Source organism: Doryrhamphus excisus, linkage group LG18 (assembly GCF_037039965.1).
Source record: "Doryrhamphus excisus strain RoL-2023G ecotype Guam linkage group LG18, RoL_Dexc_Guam_v1.1, whole genome shotgun sequence".
Taxonomy (NCBI): domain Eukaryota; kingdom Metazoa; phylum Chordata; class Actinopteri; order Syngnathiformes; family Syngnathidae; genus Doryrhamphus; species Doryrhamphus excisus.
Window position 1 is genome coordinate 6,765,231 of NC_136374.1, and position 21,941 is coordinate 6,787,171.

The 21,941-nt window shown below is 47.0% G+C and overlaps 3 protein-coding genes across 11 annotated transcripts in view; all 3 read left to right on the plus strand.

Annotated features, from left to right (window-relative positions):
- The first annotated feature begins 878 nt into the window (after positions 1 to 878).
- larp4ab (La ribonucleoprotein 4Ab) lies at positions 879 to 13,218 on the plus strand. 4 transcript variants are annotated; one of them, XR_013630246.1, is made up of 15 exons: positions 879 to 1,445; positions 4,547 to 4,685; positions 4,763 to 4,961; positions 5,032 to 5,168; positions 5,411 to 5,514; positions 6,089 to 6,199; positions 6,636 to 6,689; positions 7,038 to 7,247; positions 7,315 to 7,409; positions 7,503 to 7,703; positions 8,707 to 8,761; positions 8,831 to 8,995; positions 9,068 to 9,195; positions 11,478 to 11,597; positions 12,780 to 12,929. XR_013630246.1 is itself a non-coding variant. In XM_078798340.1 (15 exons), exons 1-15 carry the CDS (start codon positions 1,443 to 1,445, stop codon positions 13,137 to 13,139), a joined length of 2,088 nt encoding a protein of 695 aa, XP_078654466.1. In that variant the 5' UTR covers positions 880 to 1,442; the 3' UTR covers positions 13,140 to 13,218. The 4 variants fall into 4 exon arrangements, 3 of the variants coding, with proteins under 3 accessions (XP_078654466.1, XP_078654467.1, XP_057910360.2); XM_078798340.1 differs by having other exon boundaries at positions 880 to 1,445; positions 8,831 to 8,983; positions 11,459 to 11,597; positions 12,780 to 13,218; XM_078798341.1 differs by having other exon boundaries at positions 884 to 1,445; positions 7,599 to 7,703; positions 11,459 to 11,597; positions 12,780 to 13,218.
- Positions 13,219 to 13,229: 11 nt separating this feature from the next.
- Positions 13,230 to 20,097, plus strand: atf7b (activating transcription factor 7b). Of its 3 annotated transcripts, none has more exons than XM_058054382.2 (12): positions 13,230 to 14,304; positions 14,885 to 14,946; positions 15,036 to 15,132; positions 15,199 to 15,326; positions 15,416 to 15,562; positions 16,095 to 16,246; positions 16,448 to 16,544; positions 16,636 to 16,755; positions 16,826 to 16,960; positions 17,980 to 18,168; positions 18,546 to 18,651; positions 18,768 to 20,097. In XM_058054382.2, the coding sequence occupies exons 2-12, from the start codon at positions 14,899 to 14,901 to the stop codon at positions 18,992 to 18,994; spliced, it is 1,446 nt and encodes a 481-aa protein (XP_057910365.2). In that variant the 5' UTR covers positions 13,230 to 14,304; positions 14,885 to 14,898; the 3' UTR covers positions 18,995 to 20,097. The 3 variants fall into 3 exon arrangements, with proteins under 3 accessions (XP_057910365.2, XP_057910364.2, XP_057910366.1); XM_058054381.2 differs by having other exon boundaries at positions 13,230 to 14,271; XM_058054383.2 differs by having other exon boundaries at positions 13,230 to 14,271; positions 18,741 to 18,915.
- A 143-nt stretch (positions 20,098 to 20,240) lies between these two features.
- Positions 20,241 to 21,941, plus strand: part of dip2bb (DIP2 acetate--CoA ligase B (putative)b) — a 46,885-nt gene continuing 45,184 nt past the window's right edge. For all 4 annotated transcript variants that reach the window (XM_058054347.2, XM_058054349.2, XM_058054348.2 and 1 more), the window contains exon 1: positions 20,241 to 21,247. In XM_058054347.2, the coding sequence (XP_057910330.2) occupies positions 21,163 to 21,247 (85 nt within the window). In that variant the 5' untranslated portion in view covers positions 20,241 to 21,162. The remainder of the gene's footprint in view (positions 21,248 to 21,941) is intronic.

A 21,941-nucleotide genomic window follows, 5' to 3' on the forward strand; every position in this document is an offset into this window, starting at 1 on the left:
ACAGGTATATACCATCAGGAGTCTTGCTGTGCCTTCCCACTCTCCATCCTTTTCAATGCTCTTCTCACTTCCTCTTTACCAATCTTTGCTACTTCCTGGTCCACAGCAGACACCTCTTCTACTCTTCCTTCTCTCTCCTTTTCCTCACATAGTCCAACGGCGACTGAAAAAGGAAGTCAATCCAAGTTCTTACATGGTTAAGACGGAGGATGGTTGAATTCTGAGACGGAACTGCCGAAGCCTACTGAAGAGGAATCAAAGGAGAACGGTAATAGAAAAGACCTGACTCACCTGAGACAACACCAACTACTGTGTCAGAAGACACTGGATCCTCAGCTGAGAAGATCTGGACACAAAGTGAAACCACCTGATAAGCTCAACCTGTTCGTATATGTTTAGTTTTATTCTGTTAGAAGGTACTGGTTGTCAATTTAATTGCACTTTGATCAATAACTGCAAATGGGAAGGAATGGTGTGGGAAAAGAGGGAGATTTAATGATACATGTAATACACGTTTGAACCACTAGATGGTGTTTGGAAATAGTGTGCCTGTGTGAAGCACATTAGCTTGAAGACAGGAAGTGCTCGTATGTATGTTGTTGGCTAGGTTGCAAGCTGAGATAAGTAAAAGAAGTTCGAGGTCAACCCTGTTGTTGTTGCTAATGTTTCACGGAAACATTACAGCGACTGGCCTAGTAGGATGCAGACCCCGAATTCAAACACAGTCCATGTATGCCTTGGGACGTATGGTAGCGCTAAATAACTTCCTGTTGCTGCGCACTTACCGGAAGTGATTGCGTGATTGATTGTTCTCAGTTTGACCAGAGGGGTCGCAATGGAGCAAGGGTGGGCCATCCAGGAAGGTTTGGTATCAATGTGATACTGATAACGATACTTACCAAGATAACTTGAAAGCGTTTGTAAATTTAAAAAGGATGTTATCCCTCCTGGTCGACGGACTTAAGCCATGTATTTGTAAATAGCATATGAAGATAACAATATGATCAGTGCAGCAGAAATGACACTTGCGTCAAAGAACATGGGGGAATTGAAAAATATCGATACCTCACGCTGCTGACACGACCATTTCAACATCAACGCAATAGTGGTATCGATCCCCACGCCACAGCGCGTGTGAGTGGGATGCTGGTGTGCAGGTCGCGGGCAAAGGACGCAGCTGTCACATGAAGTCCGCTCCCTTAAGGTCGTGGCCCATAAAATGGGACTCAGGTGTTAGTACGGAACGTCGAGCTCGCAGTCTGTACGTTCAAAGTCGTAGTCTTGCTGTTTTTGTCTTGTTTGGACTGAGCTCGTCACCGGGGAGACGGTAGTTGAGGAAAGGCCTCTCGATCCGAAGTGTGGTGGATGTCCGAGGAGATTTCATTGAAGAGTTTAAAAGTCAACTTGTGCACTTTTTTTTCTAAAGGAAGACTCCATCCAGCATGGTAAGTGGTCGGCCTAGCTGCTATGCTAGCTCCCATGCAAACAACCTGTTCCTCTTATGTGTACTTCACTCATCAAGCACGACAAAACCGCCACTTCACGGACTTTATATCAGCAAACTTGGCTTTATTGGTGATATTTTGTGTTATTACATTGAGGCTTTTATGATAACGTGTTTCCGTGGAAATGTCCGAATGTTTAACCTTTGAAAGGTGAACGACAGCGAGTCCCCGGTCAACTAGTAATCCTGAGCCATTTAGCTTGCCAAGCTATTTATGTTTCAGACCTTTCACTGTCCCTTTTAAAAACACACCCAATTGTCGAGCGAGTCTTGTTTGAAAGCTACAATGTAGACTTGTGGTCATTTGTTGATGAACATTTGATAGCGGTCCAAGTATCGCGTGCTAGTAATGCTAGGCCTGCACGTGACTCGTTATGTTAGCAGTTACACAACTTAAGCTAGGTGACAAGCTAAGGTGGCCATCAAAGAGCTCAGTTAAGTCTTGCTAGTTTTGAGTTGACTGACTTATGTATTTGGTGACAGACAGCCGACGTGGTTACACCAAAGACTGGAAGGGACGCCCGGAGACATTTGGAAGTTGCCCCGGTACGTTAGCGCCATGTGCTCAGCCTCCACAGACAGGGGTGTGCACGTCACCCTGACCCCAAACACTTCCCAGCTCCGCCTTTCCTTCTACTCTACCATTTACTCGTATTGTCGAGCATGGCCTCGACCCCTATTACCGACGAAGTGGTCATTTGAATGACGGGACAGGCGGGATCGGAGGCAACGTGCGTATTTCTTGATGGGCAACCTTTGCCGATACCAAGTCAGTGCAGAAGCAGTATTGCTGATACCAGTACCGATGCGGCTGATCGTAAAATGTTGAAGATAATTAAATGATTGTGTTTTTTTCTCTGACTTTGTTTATGGTGGATATACCTGGCACACAGGATGAAGATTGTAGGTATTTTTTGTATCAAAGTATTTGAACAATGTAACAATGTACAGTAGACGTACAACAATGTGGCAACATCAAGTAAATTCAACTAAGCACTACATGCTTTCCTGTTCGACCGGGAAGGGCTCCATTTATTGCATTTTGGAAAAAGACAACATGGAGGCATCTGAATAGTGAAAAAGGGGCCTAGAATGCCACATTTAAGCCTCCTCCTGAGTCGTCTTCTCTGGCAGACCAGGTATGTAAGAAGCAGAGTTCCAGCGCCAAATCACTTTATGGTGGGCTTTGTCTAAAAGAGCCTTTTTAGTAATTCTTTCATTGTTGGTGACTAAGCCAGTGTGTGATGCGCTCATGACATCTCATTCCACTCTCTACCATCATTGTTGACACATTTTGCCTGGCTCTCACTGCCTCGTTATTGTCCTATGGGCAAGCTACGAGTGGCTATCACGGTCATTTTAAGTGTCACTTGACAATCTTACTCTTCTTGCCAGGGCTTGACAATAACGATGTACCGATGGCCTGGGGCAAGTTAAAACAAAATTCGGACAAGTAAATCCAATCAGTGATATTCCCGTCGGGCAAGTGCACTTTGGGATGCCATACTGCCAAGATTTTTTTTTTAAAAGCGGTTCTTGTTGGGTGTTGGTAAAACAGGGACTCCGTAATTCCGCTGGTAATTTGCAAACCAATCCTTGCAAATCTTGAAATGGAGCAATCAGAATCGTTTATTTAGACCGCGGTCCGTGTTTTACCCATACCTGTTCTTGTTCACGATCAACCAATCAGCGATCATTTGACTACGAAAACATCTATCATGGCGTCCCTGCTAACATCGTCAAAAAATTAGATGATATCATTATGGCAGTCTTTTCATTTTACATGGGGCAAGTTCGGGCAAGTAGTTCTCACCCTAAGGATTCCCCATGGGCAAGTAATTTTTGTTTTTAATATCAAGCCCTGTTGCCATTCTACTACTTGGCCTTGTCTCCAAAGACTCACATCAAGTGCTGTCAGGAGCTTGGCCCTGAAATGAAGACTTCAGTACTTCCTGTCCTCTCCTTTCCTGCTCCACTGCTTGTTGAAACGGCTTCACCAATAAATAAATCATGAAATGTCTAACTGCAGACAAATAGCCCCCCCCCAGAATAAGGTGGTAGATGTAGGATACGTGTGGAGGGATGGTAGTATGTAGAGTACACTGTATGTGTACTTTAAGAAGTGACGCATGGAGGGATGGTAGTATGTAGAGCAGAGGTAGGGAACCTATGGCTCGGGAGCCAGGTAGGGCTCTTTTGATGACTGTATCTGGCTCTCAAGCATTTCTTACCACAATAAAAATGTATTTTTGCTAACATTTTAAAGTAAACCATCACAGAAATGACTGTTAAAAATAATATTCAAAATCAACAACTTTCTTATGCATTTTAATTCGTCCATCTATATTCTGCTGCAATACGGCCAACCATATCTATCTTTCCTGATGATATTTTCCAGGTCAAACACCAAAACTTGATTATTACTGGGTAATGCTGTAGTCTACCTCGGTCATTGAGATGTCAAAAAAACATGTAAATGTAAACTTTCCTCCTTTAGTCAAATAGCTAAAGCTGCAGAACCAAGCCTTCTGACGAAGATGGCCAAAAGAATGAAATACGTCTACGGAGTACGGTGCAAAACTATGCAGCAGCAGAAGTTGTATTAATGGCAACAAGTATTTGATTTATTATTAGACACTGCGCTGCTCACGAAAGTGTGCTGGCCACACCCCATTGGCGTGGGGTAGTGTGCCTGGTCTACGTAATTAGAGCCCATTATCTAAAACTGTTGGTCTTACATAAAAATGCACACATTTTATTGCATTCAATGTTTAAAAAAATGTATATGGCTCTCACAGATACACATTTTAAAATATCTGGCCTTCATGGCTCTCGTAGCCAAAAAGGTTCCCGACCCCTGATGTAGAGTGTGTACTTTAGGAAGTGATGCGTGTGGAGGGATGGTAGTATGTAGAGTGTGTGTACTATAGGAAGTGGTGCGTGTAGTGGGATGGTAGTATGTGACGCGTGTCTTGAGCAGGTGTCCATCATCTTGTCAGGGATGTGATGTCTGGTTAAAGTGTATTTTACCAACGTGTGCAGGTCACCACAAAGGAGACGGGTCTAAACCCCAACGCCAAAGTGTGGCAGGAGCTCCCCGCCCACCAGAATGCCACCACGGAGGGGCCAGACCATTCCTTTTGGCTGCAGTCGTATCCTCCTGACCCTGACGTGACGGAAGGTAAGCTCTGTCCTGATGTGGCCACACGTATACAAGTGTGGTCTCCATGGTGACGTCGTGTGTGTCTCCCATCATAGACGTGGTGTCTTGCGGGGGGAAAGGGTGCACGCCTGGCTTTCCTGCCCACAGCGAGTATGCTCCAGATATATGCTTTGACGCGGGACATTTAGCCGGCAGCCCCCAAAGCCCCCCAGCTGTGAACCCCACACAAGAACAAGCCACACCTGAGAGTCTACGAGCTTCTCTAAAGAAACAGCTGGAGTTCTGCTTTTCCAGGTGACTCGCCTTCCATGGACAATCATGCTTGTTCCATTCACGCCTCTTGCTGAGCCACCCTTCTTTCCAGGGAGAACCTGTCACATGACCAGTACCTGATATCCCAGATGGACGGTGACCAGTTTGTACCCATCTGGACCATCGCATGCATGGAGGATGTCAAAGCCCTCACCACTGATATGGACCTCCTCCTGGATGTCCTTCGAGGTACCACACAGCCTCCTCCTCTTTCTCCTTCTTGATGTATATGGACCTCCTTCTGGATGTCCTTCGAGGTACCACACAGCCTCCTCCTTCTCTTTCTCCTTCTTCTTCATGCATATGGATCTTCTGGGTGGTCTTCTCTGTGATGTAGCAGGACTGTACTGTCTTTCCATTTTCCATTGGAAATAATCATCTGTTAGGACTGTCCTGATTGTAAGATTTTTCTGTCATCTTTTCTATTGCAGAATGCCCATCGGTTCAAGTGGATGAAGCCGGAGAAAGAGTGCGTCCGAATCACAGTCGCTCCATTATTATCCTGCGAGAGATTCCAGAGACGACCCCGGTAGAGGTACAGATATCCTGTATTGAAGCCCAAAGCATGCTGGGCCATCAATGGGAACCACAAGACTTGGCTAGAAATAAAAAGATATGTAGTGCTCCACACTGGTCACCCGGTGTCAGTAGTGTTGTATTGAGACAGTAACTACTCTATGATATACTGTACAGAACAGGAAGTTAAAAACAAGGAACTTTCCCAGTGCTAACTTGTGAGGTCATATTATTATCATCTGATGTCTTACTGTCTCCTCTATTGGCTAATGGGAGTGTCGAGCTGCATATAGGGGTGTTGTCATGTCTAGAGGGCTCTAATCATGTTCATGTCTATTTAGAGGGTGTTTTCTATGATCAAGTACCAAGCAATTGCATGTGTGAATGGCGGTTACTTGGTGGAAATGTGTTGGAAGCAGTGATGGAGTAAATACACGATAAATGAGCCTTTGCTATAGTAAATACATGATAAATGAGCCATTACTGTAGTAAATACATGATAAATGAGCTATTACTCTGCAGTATAACAAATATGACGTGAATGTGAGTGGAGCTGTGCAACTAAGGTGTTGTCCAATCAAACTATCTTCCAGGAAGTGGAGGCCCTCTTTGAAAGCCAACACTGCCCACGTGTGTTAAGTGCTGAATTTGCCCACAACAGCAACTGGTACATCACCTTCCAGTCCGATATGGATGCACTTCAGGTACTTCAGTATTCCCTTTCAGCATCCAAACACGTTATTGTGTTACGTTATTATTTGTCCTCTTCCTACTTCTTCTTATCCCGCCTCATTTTTGGCCGCTAACTACTCCTCCATTCCCTAACTAATTCAAACATCAAAATATTACGCTGACTCTGCATCATCTAGTTAGTGATTCTTCTCCTCTTCTGGCCCAGCAGTTAGAGCATGGTCGTCCTAAGCTAACTTTAGGCTACTGAAAAGTTGTTGACATTATTTAAATGTTATTTTTTCTCATAAAATGACACATTCTTCCATATGAAACTGTGTTATGACGTTACTATGTTATGGTGTAGGAACATAAACCGAGGCCCTGGTGTGCATGGCGTTAGTGCCCCAGTAGTGCCACTACTGGGAGCAGTGGGATGCTCTTTGTAATGACTGTCTTTGCTATGGGCAGGCCTACAGATACCTGCGGGAGGAGGTGAAAGTCTTCCAGGGAAAACCAATCATGGTAAGCATGGAATGCGTGAATGTGTCCTAGAAGGTGTCATCCCATTGGTCTTTGTGTTGTGACAGTCATTTCTTTAGACCCCCACCCCCCCGTGATGATCAGTATCGCGCTTGGAAGGACCCAGATTCACTGACCCTGGCTGGAGAGGATCTTTACCTTGCTCTCTCGCTCTCTCTCGCTCTCTCTCTGTCTCTCTCTCTCTCACTCTCTCACCCCCCCCCAGCCAGGGCAGTGTTGTTTGGCCTAATGACCGTGAGATTATGAGATCTGAGGGGAGCAAAGATGCTATGGCGTGAGAAGTGATTGCCCAGTGCCATCGACTGTACGTAGTCTGCTATGTCCTCACAGGCTCGCATCAAAGCCATCAACACCTTCTTTGCTAAGCCTGCCTTCACCGCTCCAGACTCCATGTACAGCCAGCATGGCCCACACCCACCTCCGTATGCCTCACCTGTGTACGTGCAGCAGGTATACAGCACTCAGCAGCAGTACCCAGTCTATCAGACCCTGGTCCAGTCCTGGAACCCCACGACCACCCCTTATTTCGAGACTCCTCTGGTAAGCTGCCGCGCTATTCCACGCTGTTCAGCGTGATCCTACTGAAATGTCTCTGTGTGACATCCAGGCACCGTTCCCCAATAGTGGATTCATGACGGCGTACAACAGCGTGGGCAACTACAAAGCAAACTCCATCTCCAATCCAGCTGGGAGCAGAAGCCGGTATGTGACCCTGAGGACACCATGTTGAAATGTATGAAGCCCTTCATGCCTTAGTGGCTTGGCATATGAAACAGATGACTCCTGTGTCCCCAGCAATCACATCAAAGCTCAGTTTAGGCCTGCAAATGCACTGCTTTCTCCGCCTTTGGCTCCTCCCGCTCTGATGGATGGCCATTTGGCTCCTTTCAGCTCACAGCCCTTCCTCACACCAGGAAGCACTTCGGGTGGCCTGGCCTCCCTGAGCCCTAAAAATACTCCTGCAAAGGCCACCACCCCCGCCGGAGAGCTGAGCAGGTTTGTCACTCTGACCTGTACAGACTATGTACAGTATATACACCGTATTTTCTGGACTATATGTCACTCCGGTCGCACAAGGCCAAAATTGCATAATTTGGGAGAAAAAAAACATAAGTCACACTGGAGTACAGGTCGGATTTTCTGTGGGTAATTTATTTTACAAACTACTACCTTCAATAGTAATTGTGATCGTATGTCTCCAAACCTTTAGTGTAGATACTTTTAAAGGGGAAAATCCATCAAAGTCTCATCCAAATGTAAGGCATGCAGAAGCCACATTGAAAGATGTTGGGATATGTCTGTAGTACACTGGTTACAAGCTGTCTGTCATGGGGCGGGGTGATGCATAGATATTTCAGTTGAGCAGCATATGAAAACCAAGCATATGGTTCATATGGATATAGACTGGATTTGATGCAGAGGTCTCATGTGTCAAGATGGCAGCTAGTTACGGCAACTCTGTCTTCTCTGGCGTTTTTAGTCTTGCAATAGTGCTTTATATATGACTTCCTTCTTGTTTTGGTGCTGTGCGCAGCTATGGATGTTCATCTTCTTATGTTGCTTGTTAGCCTCTTGCTCCATTGTCAGGTTGAGCACCCCTTTGCTACACAGTGTGACTGGAGATACAGAAGAAAGACTAAGGGTGAAACGGACTATATCATGGTTGCTGTATAGACGTATCCACTATGTTTACCATCTGTCATGGCGAACGTGAGATGGAAGCGCTAACCCGACTTCATGCAGACCAGCGTAACTGCAGCATGATTGCACTGAGGATTGAATAATATTTCACTTTTTCTATATTTAAAAAGCCAATATATAATTTTTAGGTCATGACATTTTAATCAAACTTTGCACACATTTGGCTTTGACCTTTGTCTAAACTCACTTTGTGGACGAAATATGCAGAATGCAGTGATGCTAGGTGTGAAAGTGGTGAAGCTCCATAGAGGAAGGAGGAGTGTGTGATGGTTGTAAATGTATGATGTTGTTCTTGCAGGAGGAGTAGCACCTACAGGGGCATGAGGAGGAAAAGAGATGATGAACAGAACACGGTCAGCATCGTATTTCCATGACTGTCTTTGTGTGTAAGATGGCAGCCTTTAACAAAATTATTGTTGCAGAGGGCCGTCCCTGTGATGGAAGTGGAGATGCCTCCTCCACCAAAGTTGGACCTGGCGGCTTCTAACTTCCCGCCACTGCCGGGATGTGTCGTCAGCCTGGCGGAGGAGACCACACCTGAGATGCGTCTTTCTGATGTCGTACGTGGTATAAAAGTGAGCAACAAGGTAGCGAACTACCCCCCCCCCCCCCTTTCATTTTCAGCTACTGTATGTCTGACTCTTTTCTGCTCTTTGCAGCTGCTGGCCAACAATGTCCATAAAGTCACACAGTCAAACATCTCAGATCTTCCATCACCAAGTCCCACAGGTCCAGATGTGAAGGCGACTGATGTGCTTCCACAAACACCAGCAGTGCCTGCCACTAGGTTAGTACCTCCTACTCTACTCACACCCCTAAAATATTGTCTCCACCCCACTGCTAGATATGACATAACATTGTCTCCACTCCATTGTGAGAGCTTGTGTCATATCATGTCCAGTTGAAGGGAAACACTGAGAAGTGGTGAATAATCGAATCAATCCATCCATTCTACTGTGGTTATCCCAGATGGGGCGGTGGGGGCAGCCGCTCTCTTTGGGCTGCCCCCGACCCCTTGGGCCCCTCCCATGAGTAAGTGCCATTGTGCCACCTCCAGGCCTGGCTCGGGGGAGGGGGGGGTCAGGTGGGGTAAACTAGGTCCATACAGTAGGTCACAAAAGTGAGTACACCCTTCACATTTCTGCAAATATTTTATTATATCTTTTCATGGAACAACACTGAAGAAATGAAACTTTGCTACAATGTAAAGTAGTCAGTGTACAGCTTGTATAACAGTGTAAATTTACTGTTCAGTGTATATTTACTGTCTAAACTGCAGGCAACAAAAGTGAATACACCCCTAAGTGAAAATGTCCAAATTGGGCCAAAAGTGTCAATATTTTGTGTGGCCACCATTATTTTCCAGCACTGCCTTAACCCTCTTGGGCATGGAGTTCACCAGAGCTTCACAGGTTGCCACTGGAATCCTCTTCCACTCCTCCATGACAACATCACAGAGCTGGTGGATGTTAGAGACCTTGTGCTCCTTCACCTTCAGTTTGAGGATGCCCCACAGATGCTCAATAGGATTTAGGTCCGGAGACATGCTTGGCCAGTCCATCACATTCACCCTTAACTTCTTTAGCAAAGCAGTGGTTGTCTTGGAGGTGTGTTTGGGGTCCTTGTCATGTTGGAATACTGCCCTGCGGCCCAGTTTCCGCAGGGAGGGGATCATGCTCTGCTTCAGGATGTCACAGTACATGTTGGCATTCATGGTTCCCTCAACGAACTGTAGCTCCCCAGTGCCGGCAGCACTCATGCAGCCCCAGACCATGACACTCCCACCACCATGTTTGACTGTAGGTAAAACACACTCGTCTTTGTACTCCTCACCTGGTTTCCGCCACACACGCTTGACACCATCTGAACCAAATAAGCTTATCTTGGTCTCATCAGACCACAGGACATGGTTCCAGTAATCCAGGTCTTTAGTCTGCTTATCTTCAGCAAACTGTTTGCGGGCATGCATCATCTTTAGAAGAGGCTTCTTTCTGGGATGACAGACATGCAGACCAATTTGATGCAGAGTGCGACGTATGGTCTGAGCACTGACAGGTTGACCACCCATCCCTTCAACCTCTGCAGCAATGCTGGCAGCACTCAGGCGTCTATTTTCCAAAGACAACCTCTGGATATGACGCTGGGCACGTGCACTCAACTTCTTTGGTCGACCATGGCGAGGCCTGTTCTGAGTGGAACCTGTGATGTTAAACCGCTGTATGGTCTTGGCCACCGTGCTGCTGCTCAGTTTCAGAGTGTTGGAAATCTTCTTATAGCCTAAGCCATCTTCGTGTAGCGCAGCAATGCTTTTTTTTAGATCCTCAGAGAGTTCTTTGCCATGAGGTGCCATGTTAAACTTCCAGTGACCAGTATGAGAGAGTGTGAGAGTGATAAAACCAAATTTAACACACATGCTCCCCATTCACACCTGAGACCTTGTAACACTAATGGGTCACATGACACTGGGGAAAGAAAATGGCTAATTGGGCCCAATTTGGACATTTTCACTTAGGGGTGTATTCACTTTTGTTGCTGCAGTTTAGACATTAAGGTCTGTGTATTGAGTTATTTTGAGGGGACAGTAAATTTACACTGTTATACAAGCTGTACACTGACTACTTTACATTGTAGCAAAGTTTCATTTCTTCAGTGTTGTCCCATGAAAAGATATAATAAAATATTTGCAGAAATGTGAGGGGTGTACTCACTTTTGTGACATACTGTATATCTTAGTCATCATCAGGGTATATTGGTGCTACCTCACGTAGGAGTGCTTCTCTGGGACCCCACAAGGGACATAAAACCCCCAACAACTTGGCTCCTGGTATCATCACATAGGTACTAGGTGATGATAGGTCAGGTCCTCCACTAGGATACGGTGATAGCTTACTAGAGGAGCAGGGTAAGGCTAAGGATACATAGCGTATCTATACGTGTGCTTTCTTGGACATGCTGATGGTGTGGATGGAATCTTGTGCTGTTCCTGAGTTTAACATGTTAGAACACAAGTACATCATACTTCCATAAAGATGGCATCCCTTGCTTTCTAGCCTTTCTTCCCCAGTAAAGGAGGCGGATAAGGCTGATGCTGCTACGCCAAAGGACACATTAGCAGCCATCAATCCACCCACGCCTCCAGAACCTGAATCCACCTGTAGCTATGCTGACCCAAGTCCCACCTCAGAACAGGTAAGGTTTAACTTGGAATTTGGAGCCTACTCGTACATGACTGCTACTACAACAATTCCCAATTAGTGTTAGCAAAGTATGATTCTACATACGCCGTTCCTCATTTCTGCGTCGTACTTTGTTTGCCATTGTCAAAGAAATGTAAATATCAGTCATGACAACACAACTGAACACTTGACATTTTTATTTTATAATACTTTATTGACTATCCACAATTTGGCTATCCCACATTCCCTGTCATGGTGCAATTTGAGTGAACAGTGTCCATTTCTCCCATTTTTCTCCACACGTCTCCTTCAGTCCTCAATCTATGTGTCAATAGTTCCAAGTCATGTATTGTGTTCATCACACAAAGCCAGTCCTCCAGTACCGCGGGGGTCTTGGATTAAGCCATTTTTTGGTAATGGCTTTTTTACCTGCTACCAACATGATTTTATACAAATACCTATCTTCACTTAACTCAAAGTCTCCCACCAGGTGGCCCAGATACAATGTCTCACATGAAAAAGTCACACTGTAACCCAAATTCCTCTCCATGGTTTTACATACCCTCTTCCAAAAATTAATGATATTTGGGCAGAACCAAAATACATGTGAATGGTTGACATTGACCGTACCACACCGACGCCAGCACACTTTACGCTTTTTACATGCCACACCACAGCTACATGGCCCAGTGGGAACCAGTTACAGCTCCCCGATTAAAACATATGTGAGATCTATCAGTGTGGAAAAGCTTCTAAAGCTTTGAATCTAAAGCTGAATCCTATTGAGATGCTGTGGCATGACCTTCAAAAGGCTTGATGCTGGAAAAGTCTCTGTGGCTGAATGACAATTCCTCTACAGCGCTGGAGGACACTCATTGCAAATTATCCCAAAGGCCTTTGTTGCACTTGTTGCTGCTAAGGGTGGCCCAGCCACTTATTAGCTTTAGGCTAATCACTTTTTTACACAGGGATGTGAAGCTTTGCTTTTTTACTCCCTTCAGTTTATTGTGCTTTTCTTCACATTTTTCCCAAACATTGTGATGGAAGTGGGAGTATTTGAGGTGTGTCTTGTGCTAGAATAGCAGGAGAAAGTGTAAGTTGCATGAAAAGGTGATGGTGATTGCAATGGTGTCTTTGGCCTCATGAGTGGTTATTATTCCACACTCTGACACAAGCTTTTCTTATCTTAAACCAGGAGCCAAGAAAGCTGAGCTACGCTGAAGTGTGCCAGCGGGCGGCAAAGGATGTACCACCAGCACACGCCCCCCCCGCCTCTACGGCCGTGCAGCCCCTTCAGGAGTTGAAGGTCAACAGAGGGGAGGACCCCCGGGCCGACAAGAGGCACATGGCAGATAAATCAGAGAAAGGTGGAGACGCCAGCCCTCCTCGTCAGGCCTCGCGCTCCTTCACTGGCTCCAGTCGCCCCTTCAGAAGCGGCGGTGGAGGGCTGAAGACTCGTGAGCATCCCTTGGGGGAGAATAAAACTTTTTACCCCCAGCGCGGAATCCGAAGGAGCGGCAAGGAGCAGAACATTCCCCCAGTGTCACCAAAATGACTCCCAAGTGAGGCACAGGACGTGTGTAAATATGTCATCCTATATAGGGGAGCAATGTGGACAGGAAGACATGGATTCATAGATTACACTGTGAGGGACCAGGACTTGTGCTGGCTAGAAGTTGGGACTTGTGCTAAAAGCCAACTTCCATGACGTTGTAGGAACAGACATGGATGTGTATGGAGCGTTGGGACGGGTGCCTGCTCATGTTAGTCCCGCAAGCCAGCCGTCTCCAGGTGACAATGACGTGTGCTGTCCTGTCCTCAGCCGATGTCCACCCTCCTGTCGCACGGAGACCCAGCATGGGGCTGAACGGCCAGCACACTTCACATTATTGCCTTGGTGCCTTGCCGGAGACAAGCACGCCACCTGCTGACCAAGCGTGTTGAGTACAGAGATTCCAAGGTGATATGGAACGGGGTCATAGATGCTAATAGCAGGATTATGCATGCCAGTAAATGCTGATTCCTAAGGAAAGTATACATTTCTGCTACATAGCTCGTCGTCTGGCTTTCTGTGCTGTCCTAGACACTCAGATTATGTCGTTAATATATATAAATCCAGCAGATACATAGATGTTAATATTTTCATTTGACTGCCTTAATCCTGAGACGTATCATGCTAGGTGGATTTCTAGGAGGGTTTTTAATCTGTCTCGTCTGTGGCAATGTAAGTGGACTGGGGCTGTGGGATTGTCCATGGACTTGGATGTTGGTTTTCATCATTTGGAAACTTAATCTAGTGCCTTCGTTGTGTGTGCATGAATCGGTTTGCATTTGGAAACGTAAAGCACACTCCTATGTCCCAATGTGTTTTCATAGGGGTCTGATTGTATGTTCACACTACGATACCACTTCTGTTTCACATGCAATGAATGGATGATGTTGAAAATGTGGTTTACTTTATTGGTTGATAGATGGCCCTATTGTGTAAATTAAAGTTCTATCAGTGGACGACAACACGTGTTTACATGTCCTCATGCCGATTACGTAACAAGCTATGAGATGACAACTCTCGCGAGAGTTGGCCCATGAGACTGTCAAGTGTCAACAAGGAGGAGACGGCAGCACCTCCGCAGCAGCGCTAGTGTCCGTAGCTGGGAGGGGGCGCGACGAGGCGGCTGGATCGTCGGGTGAGCCTGGTTCTATTTCGGATCCTCTGACGTGTAATAGGATGATTATTGTGATTACTTAAATAAGACTGGATAATGGTCGTTTGATAGGGACAAGTTTTAATGACAACCATTTCTCTTTAGCATTAGCCTGCTAACTTGCCAGAAGCCAGAGACTAGCGAGCGTCAGCTAGCGATTAGCTTTCGCTTGGCTGACGTTTTGACAAGAGCGGGTCGACAAAAAACGTTTGAAATATTTGTCGCTTGGAATAACCTATTATTTGGCCGGTTATCAGTTCGCGGGGTCGGTGGTGTTTCTTTTCATGGCCGTTGTGACGACATTGCTGTCACGTTGGGGAACAATATGGACTGTTGTGGCTAGCGGGAGCGTCATGCTAGCTCCGGGCCTGTCATTAACCGAGCCAACATTTCCCCCACCATTTTTAAACCCCCGGCCTACATCGGATGTATTACTCTAAATACAACATAATCGTGAATGACCTAACGTCTCGGCATCCGTAGTAACATTATAGTTCACCAATGTCATTGTAGTCAATGCAGAGTCAAAACCTATGACATTTCTACACCGCCACCTTCTTTCAGCTCAGTCATCTTGCATTTGCTTTTCTTTCAGGACTTGAGAGTGAGATGGGGGATGACCGCCCATTTGTGTGCACCGCCCCGGGTTGTGGGCAGGTATTTATTTTCATTACTCTCCCATCACTTCCCACATAGCACCGACTTTTCCTTCATGACTCATTCCGTCTCCTCTTGCTCTGTTGAAGGGATTCACCAACGAAGATCATCTTGCTGTGCATAAACACAAACATGAAATGACATTAAAATTTGGTCCTGCGAGAACAGACTCTGTCATCATAGCAGGTAATCGTATCCCATGAGATGTCCTAACAATGTGGAATGTATTGACTTTTGAACACTCACCCGTAGACCAGACCCCCACTCCCACTCGTTTCCTGAAGAACTGCGAGGAAGTTGGACTGTTCAATGAGCTGGCCAACTCCTTTGAACAGGACTTTTGCAAAGCGCAGGATGAGGAGCACAGGACAAAAACCCTGGTGAGAGCATGGACCAAGTTACGCTAAACTGCTAATATTTTTGGAATAACTGCAAGCTGATCTTCTCTCTGGTTTTCTCCCCCATGAAGGCTGCAGCCTTACAGTCACAAGGTGCATCTCTGCAAACGCAAAGTGTTGCCAAGGATGAAGATGATGATCCTTTAGAAGTAGATTCTTCTCCTCCTGACAGTCCAGATTCATCCTCCAGCATGTCAGACGACAGCAAAGACTCCCGGGTGAAAAGTCCACAAACTACACTATGGCAAACCCGCCGACATTTTCACCCTTGAATACGCCGGCTGCTCTGGCTGCTTTCAGTCTCTGTGTGTATCTGATCCCTGATCTGTGGCACGCCAAGCCTTCATGCTGCGATTGGTCGGCTTGTGGAACATGACTTCTTGTGTGCCCTCATTGAGAGGGCGGACACCTCCTCCTCCTCTGCTTTGGGATGTGATGGATTAGCCCCAGTTGCTTTAATTAATGACTATGTGGGAAGCTAACAAGCTAAATGATTAGCTCACACAGTCCATGTCATATCACATGCGCAGCTGGTGGGTGGCCAAAGTGCAGCCCAGGTGCCCTTTGTGGCACGTGGCTTGTTTGTTATTGGCCGCCGATACATTGTAAAAATTTAAATAAACAAAATAAGCAGCAATGGGGACAATAGAGCTAAAGTGACAACAAAAGAGAAAAAAGTATTTATGTAAGGTTGGCATGGTTTGTTGTGCCATGGTCCAAGCAGAAGCTAACACCTTCATCTGCCAACAGGAGACTCTCACAAAGCCAAGTTCTGCCCCGACTCCAACCATCGTGCGTCCAGGTTCCCTGCCTCTACACCTGACCAACGATTCGCTGCACCCTACGCTGCCATCGCCCACATCCGTCATCACGCAGGCTCCACCCTCCAACCGACAGCTCAGGTAAGCTTGCAGCTGCTGCTGGATGCCTAGAACGTACGAGAAACTGCACATACACGTGTAGCAACCAAGTCCTTCAAAAACTGTACACTGGATAGAAAGATGCGCTGTAGTAGTGTCCTAATTAAGAGTAATCCTTGCTCGGCCACCAGGGGCTGGCTCATGTGTATAGTGTTATCAATGACTTCTTCACAATGTCCACAGCTCACCAACCAGCTCATATCCCCTGGTAAGGCACCTTGCAAACGGGCAGACGGTCCCTCTGCTGCCCAGTCCAATTCAGCTCACGTCGGTCATATCTGTAAGTCTGTCCCTCATCAGCGAAACAACCAAGGAACGCATGCTATTTCTGCCTTCTGGGCATCCATCACTTTTGTCCTCACTGTGTTAAGCTCGCTAGGCCTGGCAATTCTGTGCCCAACATCCCTGGCATCCCGGGACCCCCGGCGGGCGGGGCCAGCAGTGGTTCATCCTCCCCCTCAGGTTATCATCTGCAATCTGAGACCAAGATGGTAAGACCTGCCGGTGCTCGTATGAAGCCTTGTTCTCCCTTCTGGAACCCAACCTGTCACCTGCCTGCAGCGCTTGAAGGCAGCACTCAGTCATCACGACGGCGGTGCTGGGGGGGCCGGATCCTTCCCAGCTGTCCCCCAGAGGCAGGAACATGGCCAGCAGCCCTCTCAGAACTCGGATGCACCATCACCTGCCCAACCACAGGTACTACATCCTATCAAGTCATATATTTACTACATGCCATACATATCATTTCGTATACGTATTTACATGCCATACATCATCACACACTATAAATCCCATCATATCATATACTTACATGCCATACGTCATCACACACCATAAGTCCTATCATATCATATATTTACATGCCATGTCATTATACACCATAAATCATATCATATATTTACATGCCATACATCATGTATTTTGAAGATGTTCGCATTCTTTCTATTCCTCTTTTTTGTAGTAAAGCTAGTCATTAGGAGTACTGTATATAAATAGAAATCTGTATACTAGGCAGTACTTGGTGCTGTACAGCTGGTGTGGTGAATAAAGGTGCTTAGTTATCCACGCCAGTCATCCAATATGGTGATACGTATATGGTTGACAAGAGCACTTCCTGTTTCCCAGCATGCTTTGCTGTAGTGTTCCATGTTTAGAGACATAGGCGATGGTGTTGTCTGTCTTTAAGATGCCGTGAGGTAGCTCTGTTGGTACACAGCTTGTCAAATGGAGTCTTACCTATTTCTTCAGAATTGCGAGCAGCACAGTGCTGACCATGGCATGGAGCTAACGTCTGAGCCAGTGTAACCAAATATACTGTACAGAGAGTCATTTTGGAACATTTTTGTTGGTGGTGTGCCGCAAGACTTTTCCAATGTAAAAAAACATGGGGTCAGAAAAGGTTGAAAACACTGGTCTCAGCAATGTTTCTCGCTGAAAGAGCTGCTTCAATATCGATACTGCTATCTGCTGATATCACCTTTTTTTAATGCCAATATGGGGCTGATGACATCGGCCATGCCTGGTGAAGATTCCTTCATTCATTCATTTTTCTATCGCTCATCGTCACGAGGGTCGCGGGGGTGCTGGAGCCTATCCCAGCTGTCTTTGGGCAAGAGGCGGGGTACACCCTGGACTGGTCGCCAGCCAATCACAGGGCATAAAAGCATGTACGCTGGCACCTCAAAGACAATCAAGATGCCCTTTGTCATCCCCAGGTGTCCCCTGCACAGCCAACTGGAGGGCGACGGCGGCGGGCCTCCGAGATGGACCCGGATGAGAGGAGGCAGCGTTTTCTGGAGAGGAACCGAGCAGCTGCCTCACGCTGCAGGCAGAAGCGAAAGCTGTGGGTCAACTCTTTGGAGAAGAAGGCAGAGGATCTGGCCTCCATGAATGTCTCACTCACGGTGAGGGGGGGGGGTCACCTGTAATGCACATGACTGTATTATACCTCCAATGACCTCCCAGTATGATACCTCCCATGACAGCCACTTAGTCAGTGTGACTTTGTAAAGATGTGTATTTCATCTCAGGGTAAAAATTCTGTCAGCATGTAGCCTGCACTTCCTGTCACTGTGTAATCTGGAGCATGGACAGATATTCCTATTCCATATCTGACTTCCTGTCACAGAAGGATATCTCATGGAAACCACTCAAACATTATTTAGTGTGCTGCTTCATTTACTGAAGGAAGGAGCACGGTTTCTCAACACACACATGAGTCTATGTCTATCTAAAACATAAATGTCATGATGTCTGCCTTTGGTGTGTGTGTGTTCGCCAGAATGAAGTCACAGTGCTGAGGAAGGAGGTGGCTCAACTGAAGCAGCTCCTGCTGGCCCATAAAGACTGTCCCGTCACCATCATGCAGAAGAAAGCAGCTTTCTTAGGTACAGTGTCCATCGTGTAGTTGGTAGCATCCATCATCATCCGTCACATCATCCATCTAATGTCCTCTTACCCGCTCACCTCTCTTAAGGGTGAATGTGTCTTTTTCTGCCTTTAGCTGCAGGAGGAGAGGAATCATCCAGGGAAGGTTCTACTGAAGCCGTGGCATCCCCGGCGGCCGTTATCCAACACAGCTCCTCGCCTCCCAGCCCGGGGCCCACCACCATCAATGGGATGAGTGTCCGCGCCGCAGAGGCGGTGGCCATGTCTGTCTTGGCTGGCATGGGATCCGGCCAGCCCGGAGGGGTTGTCATGGTGACGCAGTCCCAGCCCGCCCCGAGATGATGTGCTGACGCAGGTAGCCGGCAGAGACTCCCGTGGCTTTCGGAGGCCGGGCCACCCGGGGAGCCACTCTCCCTTGCCCCCCCCCCCACCACGGCCACTGATAATCACACAGACATTGGGCCGCTGCTAGCCCCCTCCCCCTCTGTCCTTGTAAATATGAAAAGACAAGAATGGATGACAAAGCTAAGTCAGTCTTTTATCACTTTTAGCAATCCAGTGCCTGTCTCTGTGTGGCTCACAAAACACGCCCCTGCCGCCTCCTGGCCACACCCCTGCAGCCTTCTGGCCCCACCCCTACCACCTCCTGACCACTCCCCTAGCAGCCCAAGTGTGTTTTAGTTTGTGACTTTTGTCATGTTGACGGTTGGCCTCATTCAATTCAACAAGAAAATAACATCCAAAAAAAGTCAATGTAAGAGAAAGAAGCCCATCATCATTATCATCCACTGGAACACAAAGCTGAGCTGCAGGATGATTGATTATCTTAGCATATTATCTTACCGTCTATTCTGTTGGCATATGCATCCTTTCATTCATTCATTTTCTACTGCTTATCCACACGAGGGTTGCGGGGGTGCTGTAGCCTATCCCAGCTGGCTTCGGGCGAGAGGCGGGGTACACCCTGGACTGGTCTCCAGCCAATCACAGGGCACATATAGACAAACAACCATTCACACTCATTCATACCTATGGACAATTTGGAGTCGCCAATTAACCTAGCATGTTTTTGGAATGTGGGAGGAAACCGGAGTACCCGGAGAAAACCCCGCGCATGCACGGGGAGAACATGCAACCTCCACACAGAGATGGCCGAGGGTGGAATTGAACTTGGGTCTCCTAGCTGTGAGGCCTGCGTGCTAACCACTCGTTTGCCGTGCATTCATATGTCTATCAATATGAAATATCAATATGTCTAATGAACCCCCAGACAGAATCATCATATTAATACAATGACTGCATGGATTATTCCAACTGTTTATCACATGCGTCTCAACATCAGGAGGATGATGATGATGATGATGAGGAACAGATGCGGTTAGCTTTAGAAAATATCAACTCATTGAATGCATTTCATGCTGAAATATATTTTTATATTAACTATGTTTTGCTCCACAGTGTCAATATGCTTTATGTATTCCTGAATTCATGCTTGTGCGCATGCGCGCATGTCCTGCCGACTTTGTGCTTTTCTGTCATGAAGTAGACGAGACATAGTTGTTGTGCAAACCTGATTGTTTTCTAAGGCACCCCACGCCCACCCCCCAGTCACTGTGTCCCTTCCAACCCCACCATAATGTGGTGTAAGCAGCAGTCTTGTATGCATGGATGAGGGTTTGTCAGGTCTTGAGGTGTGGTGTGTTTGCTGTTCCGCGCCATGACACCACAAAGTGACGTTGATTGGCAGGAAGATGGACGCATGAATGAAAGGGAGGATGGATTGATCGGCAGTAAAGGGGATCTCCATGTGAATAGTCCATTTCTCTGACCACACCATGTTGGAAAATAAAAAGCTAGGGCTGGGACAGTCTGCAGATGTTGCTCTGGATGTGATAGCAAGTGACTACAGGGCCAGTATTGCTGGTGATTGACGGCCGATTGGTGATGGTAATAAAGCAAACACTGGTAAAAGCTGGAGTAACAACATAGGGTGGTTCAGCCATCTTGAATGCTGGAACAATATTTCATACAATATCAACACATTCCCTTTTAGGGCATACAGTTGTCTCACATCATTGGATTGTCAACATCTGTATTCTATTTCTGTATTGTGAAAATCTATATTTTTATAGTAAAGGTAAAATCACGACACGAGCAAGAAAGCAATGTCGTACATTCCGGTTGTACAGGCCATTTAGTGACTTGGTATCGCCCTTCATAACAAACGGGTGAGTTTCCCTCCTGTTGCGCCGCCACAAACCAACCACGTGGGGGCGCCTCGACGACGCGCCACCACTTTTGCTCGGCCCCGGTCACGTGACCGCTGGGTCTCAGCTGCGCTCCCAGTGCGGGCGGTCCGTCATGGCGGTGTCTGGTGGTGGGAGACTCTGGGATGGAGTAAACACCACCGCGGCCTCTTGAGTCCTTCTACCGCTCTTCATGCGGGACCGTCGCCTCCACCGACCGCGATATCACCGACACTCAGCAGCAGGCTGCACGCGATCCCCGCTATGGCCGACCGAGGCGTCGATTCGTCGGCTCTGCCTAAAGAGGTCAGGGACCAACTGGCGGAGTTGGACCTGGAGCTGTCCGAAGGTAAGAGCGGGTGGGGATGCGGATGGGGGTGGGGACAGGTGTAGTGTTGTCTTTGGATGTTGACACTGAAACGAAGCCACACGCTGATCTCCTTTAAAGGGCCATGGAAGTACAGTACATGTAATATGCAGTACCCAGTACACCAGATACTATGTGCAGTACTGCTATCGTGTGCTAACATGCCCTTCACTGCTAGCAACACCGCTACTTATGTCAGACAAAATGGGTCAAGTTCGTCGTGCTGGGGGGGATGCTGCATGCACCCCCATCGCCTGGGCAGCAGAGACGGAGGCTAGCTTGTTGTGTTGGGAAGCGAATGGAATACGGTGGCGGTTATGCAAGTCGGTGAATCACAGCAGCATCCTGATTGGTGCTGTTCAGCTCAGGTGCCTGGGGGAGGATGAGTAATGTCACGTTTGGCGGGGGGGGGGGGGGGGGGGTGAGAGGGAGCCCTCCCCCGCTCCACTCTCACTTCATCAAAATATGTAGACTAATGTGTGTATTCAGAAGCTATTCTATTATACAACAGTTGTATTCTATTGAGTTCAGGCCAGTAAAAAACATGAGCACCCACAGTTGAGGTTGGAGTAGAAAACAGGAAGTCCTGTCAACTTGGAAAGAATAATTGACCATGACAATTGTCATTTCATGTCTAAAGTCTTTATGTCGCTGATCCAATATCAGCTCAACATTT

Excerpts from the sequence above, each read along its gene's own strand:
- atf7b (XM_058054382.2), top strand. The coding sequence starts at position 14,899 with ATGGGGGATGACCGCCCATTTGTGTGCACCGCCCCGGGTTGTGGGCAG. Across the intron at positions 18,169-18,545 it reads CCATGAATGTCTCACTCACG|AATGAAGTCACAGTGCTGAG; the intron begins GTGAGGGGGGGG and ends TGTGTTCGCCAG. Across the intron at positions 18,652-18,767 it reads GAAGAAAGCAGCTTTCTTAG|CTGCAGGAGGAGAGGAATCA; the intron begins GTACAGTGTCCA and ends TTCTGCCTTTAG.
- larp4ab (XM_058054377.2), top strand. Across the intron at positions 5,515-6,088 it reads CAGAGACGACCCCGGTAGAG|GAAGTGGAGGCCCTCTTTGA; the intron begins GTACAGATATCC and ends ACTATCTTCCAG. Across the intron at positions 11,598-12,779 it reads CAAGTCCCACCTCAGAACAG|GAGCCAAGAAAGCTGAGCTA; the intron begins GTAAGGTTTAAC and ends ATCTTAAACCAG.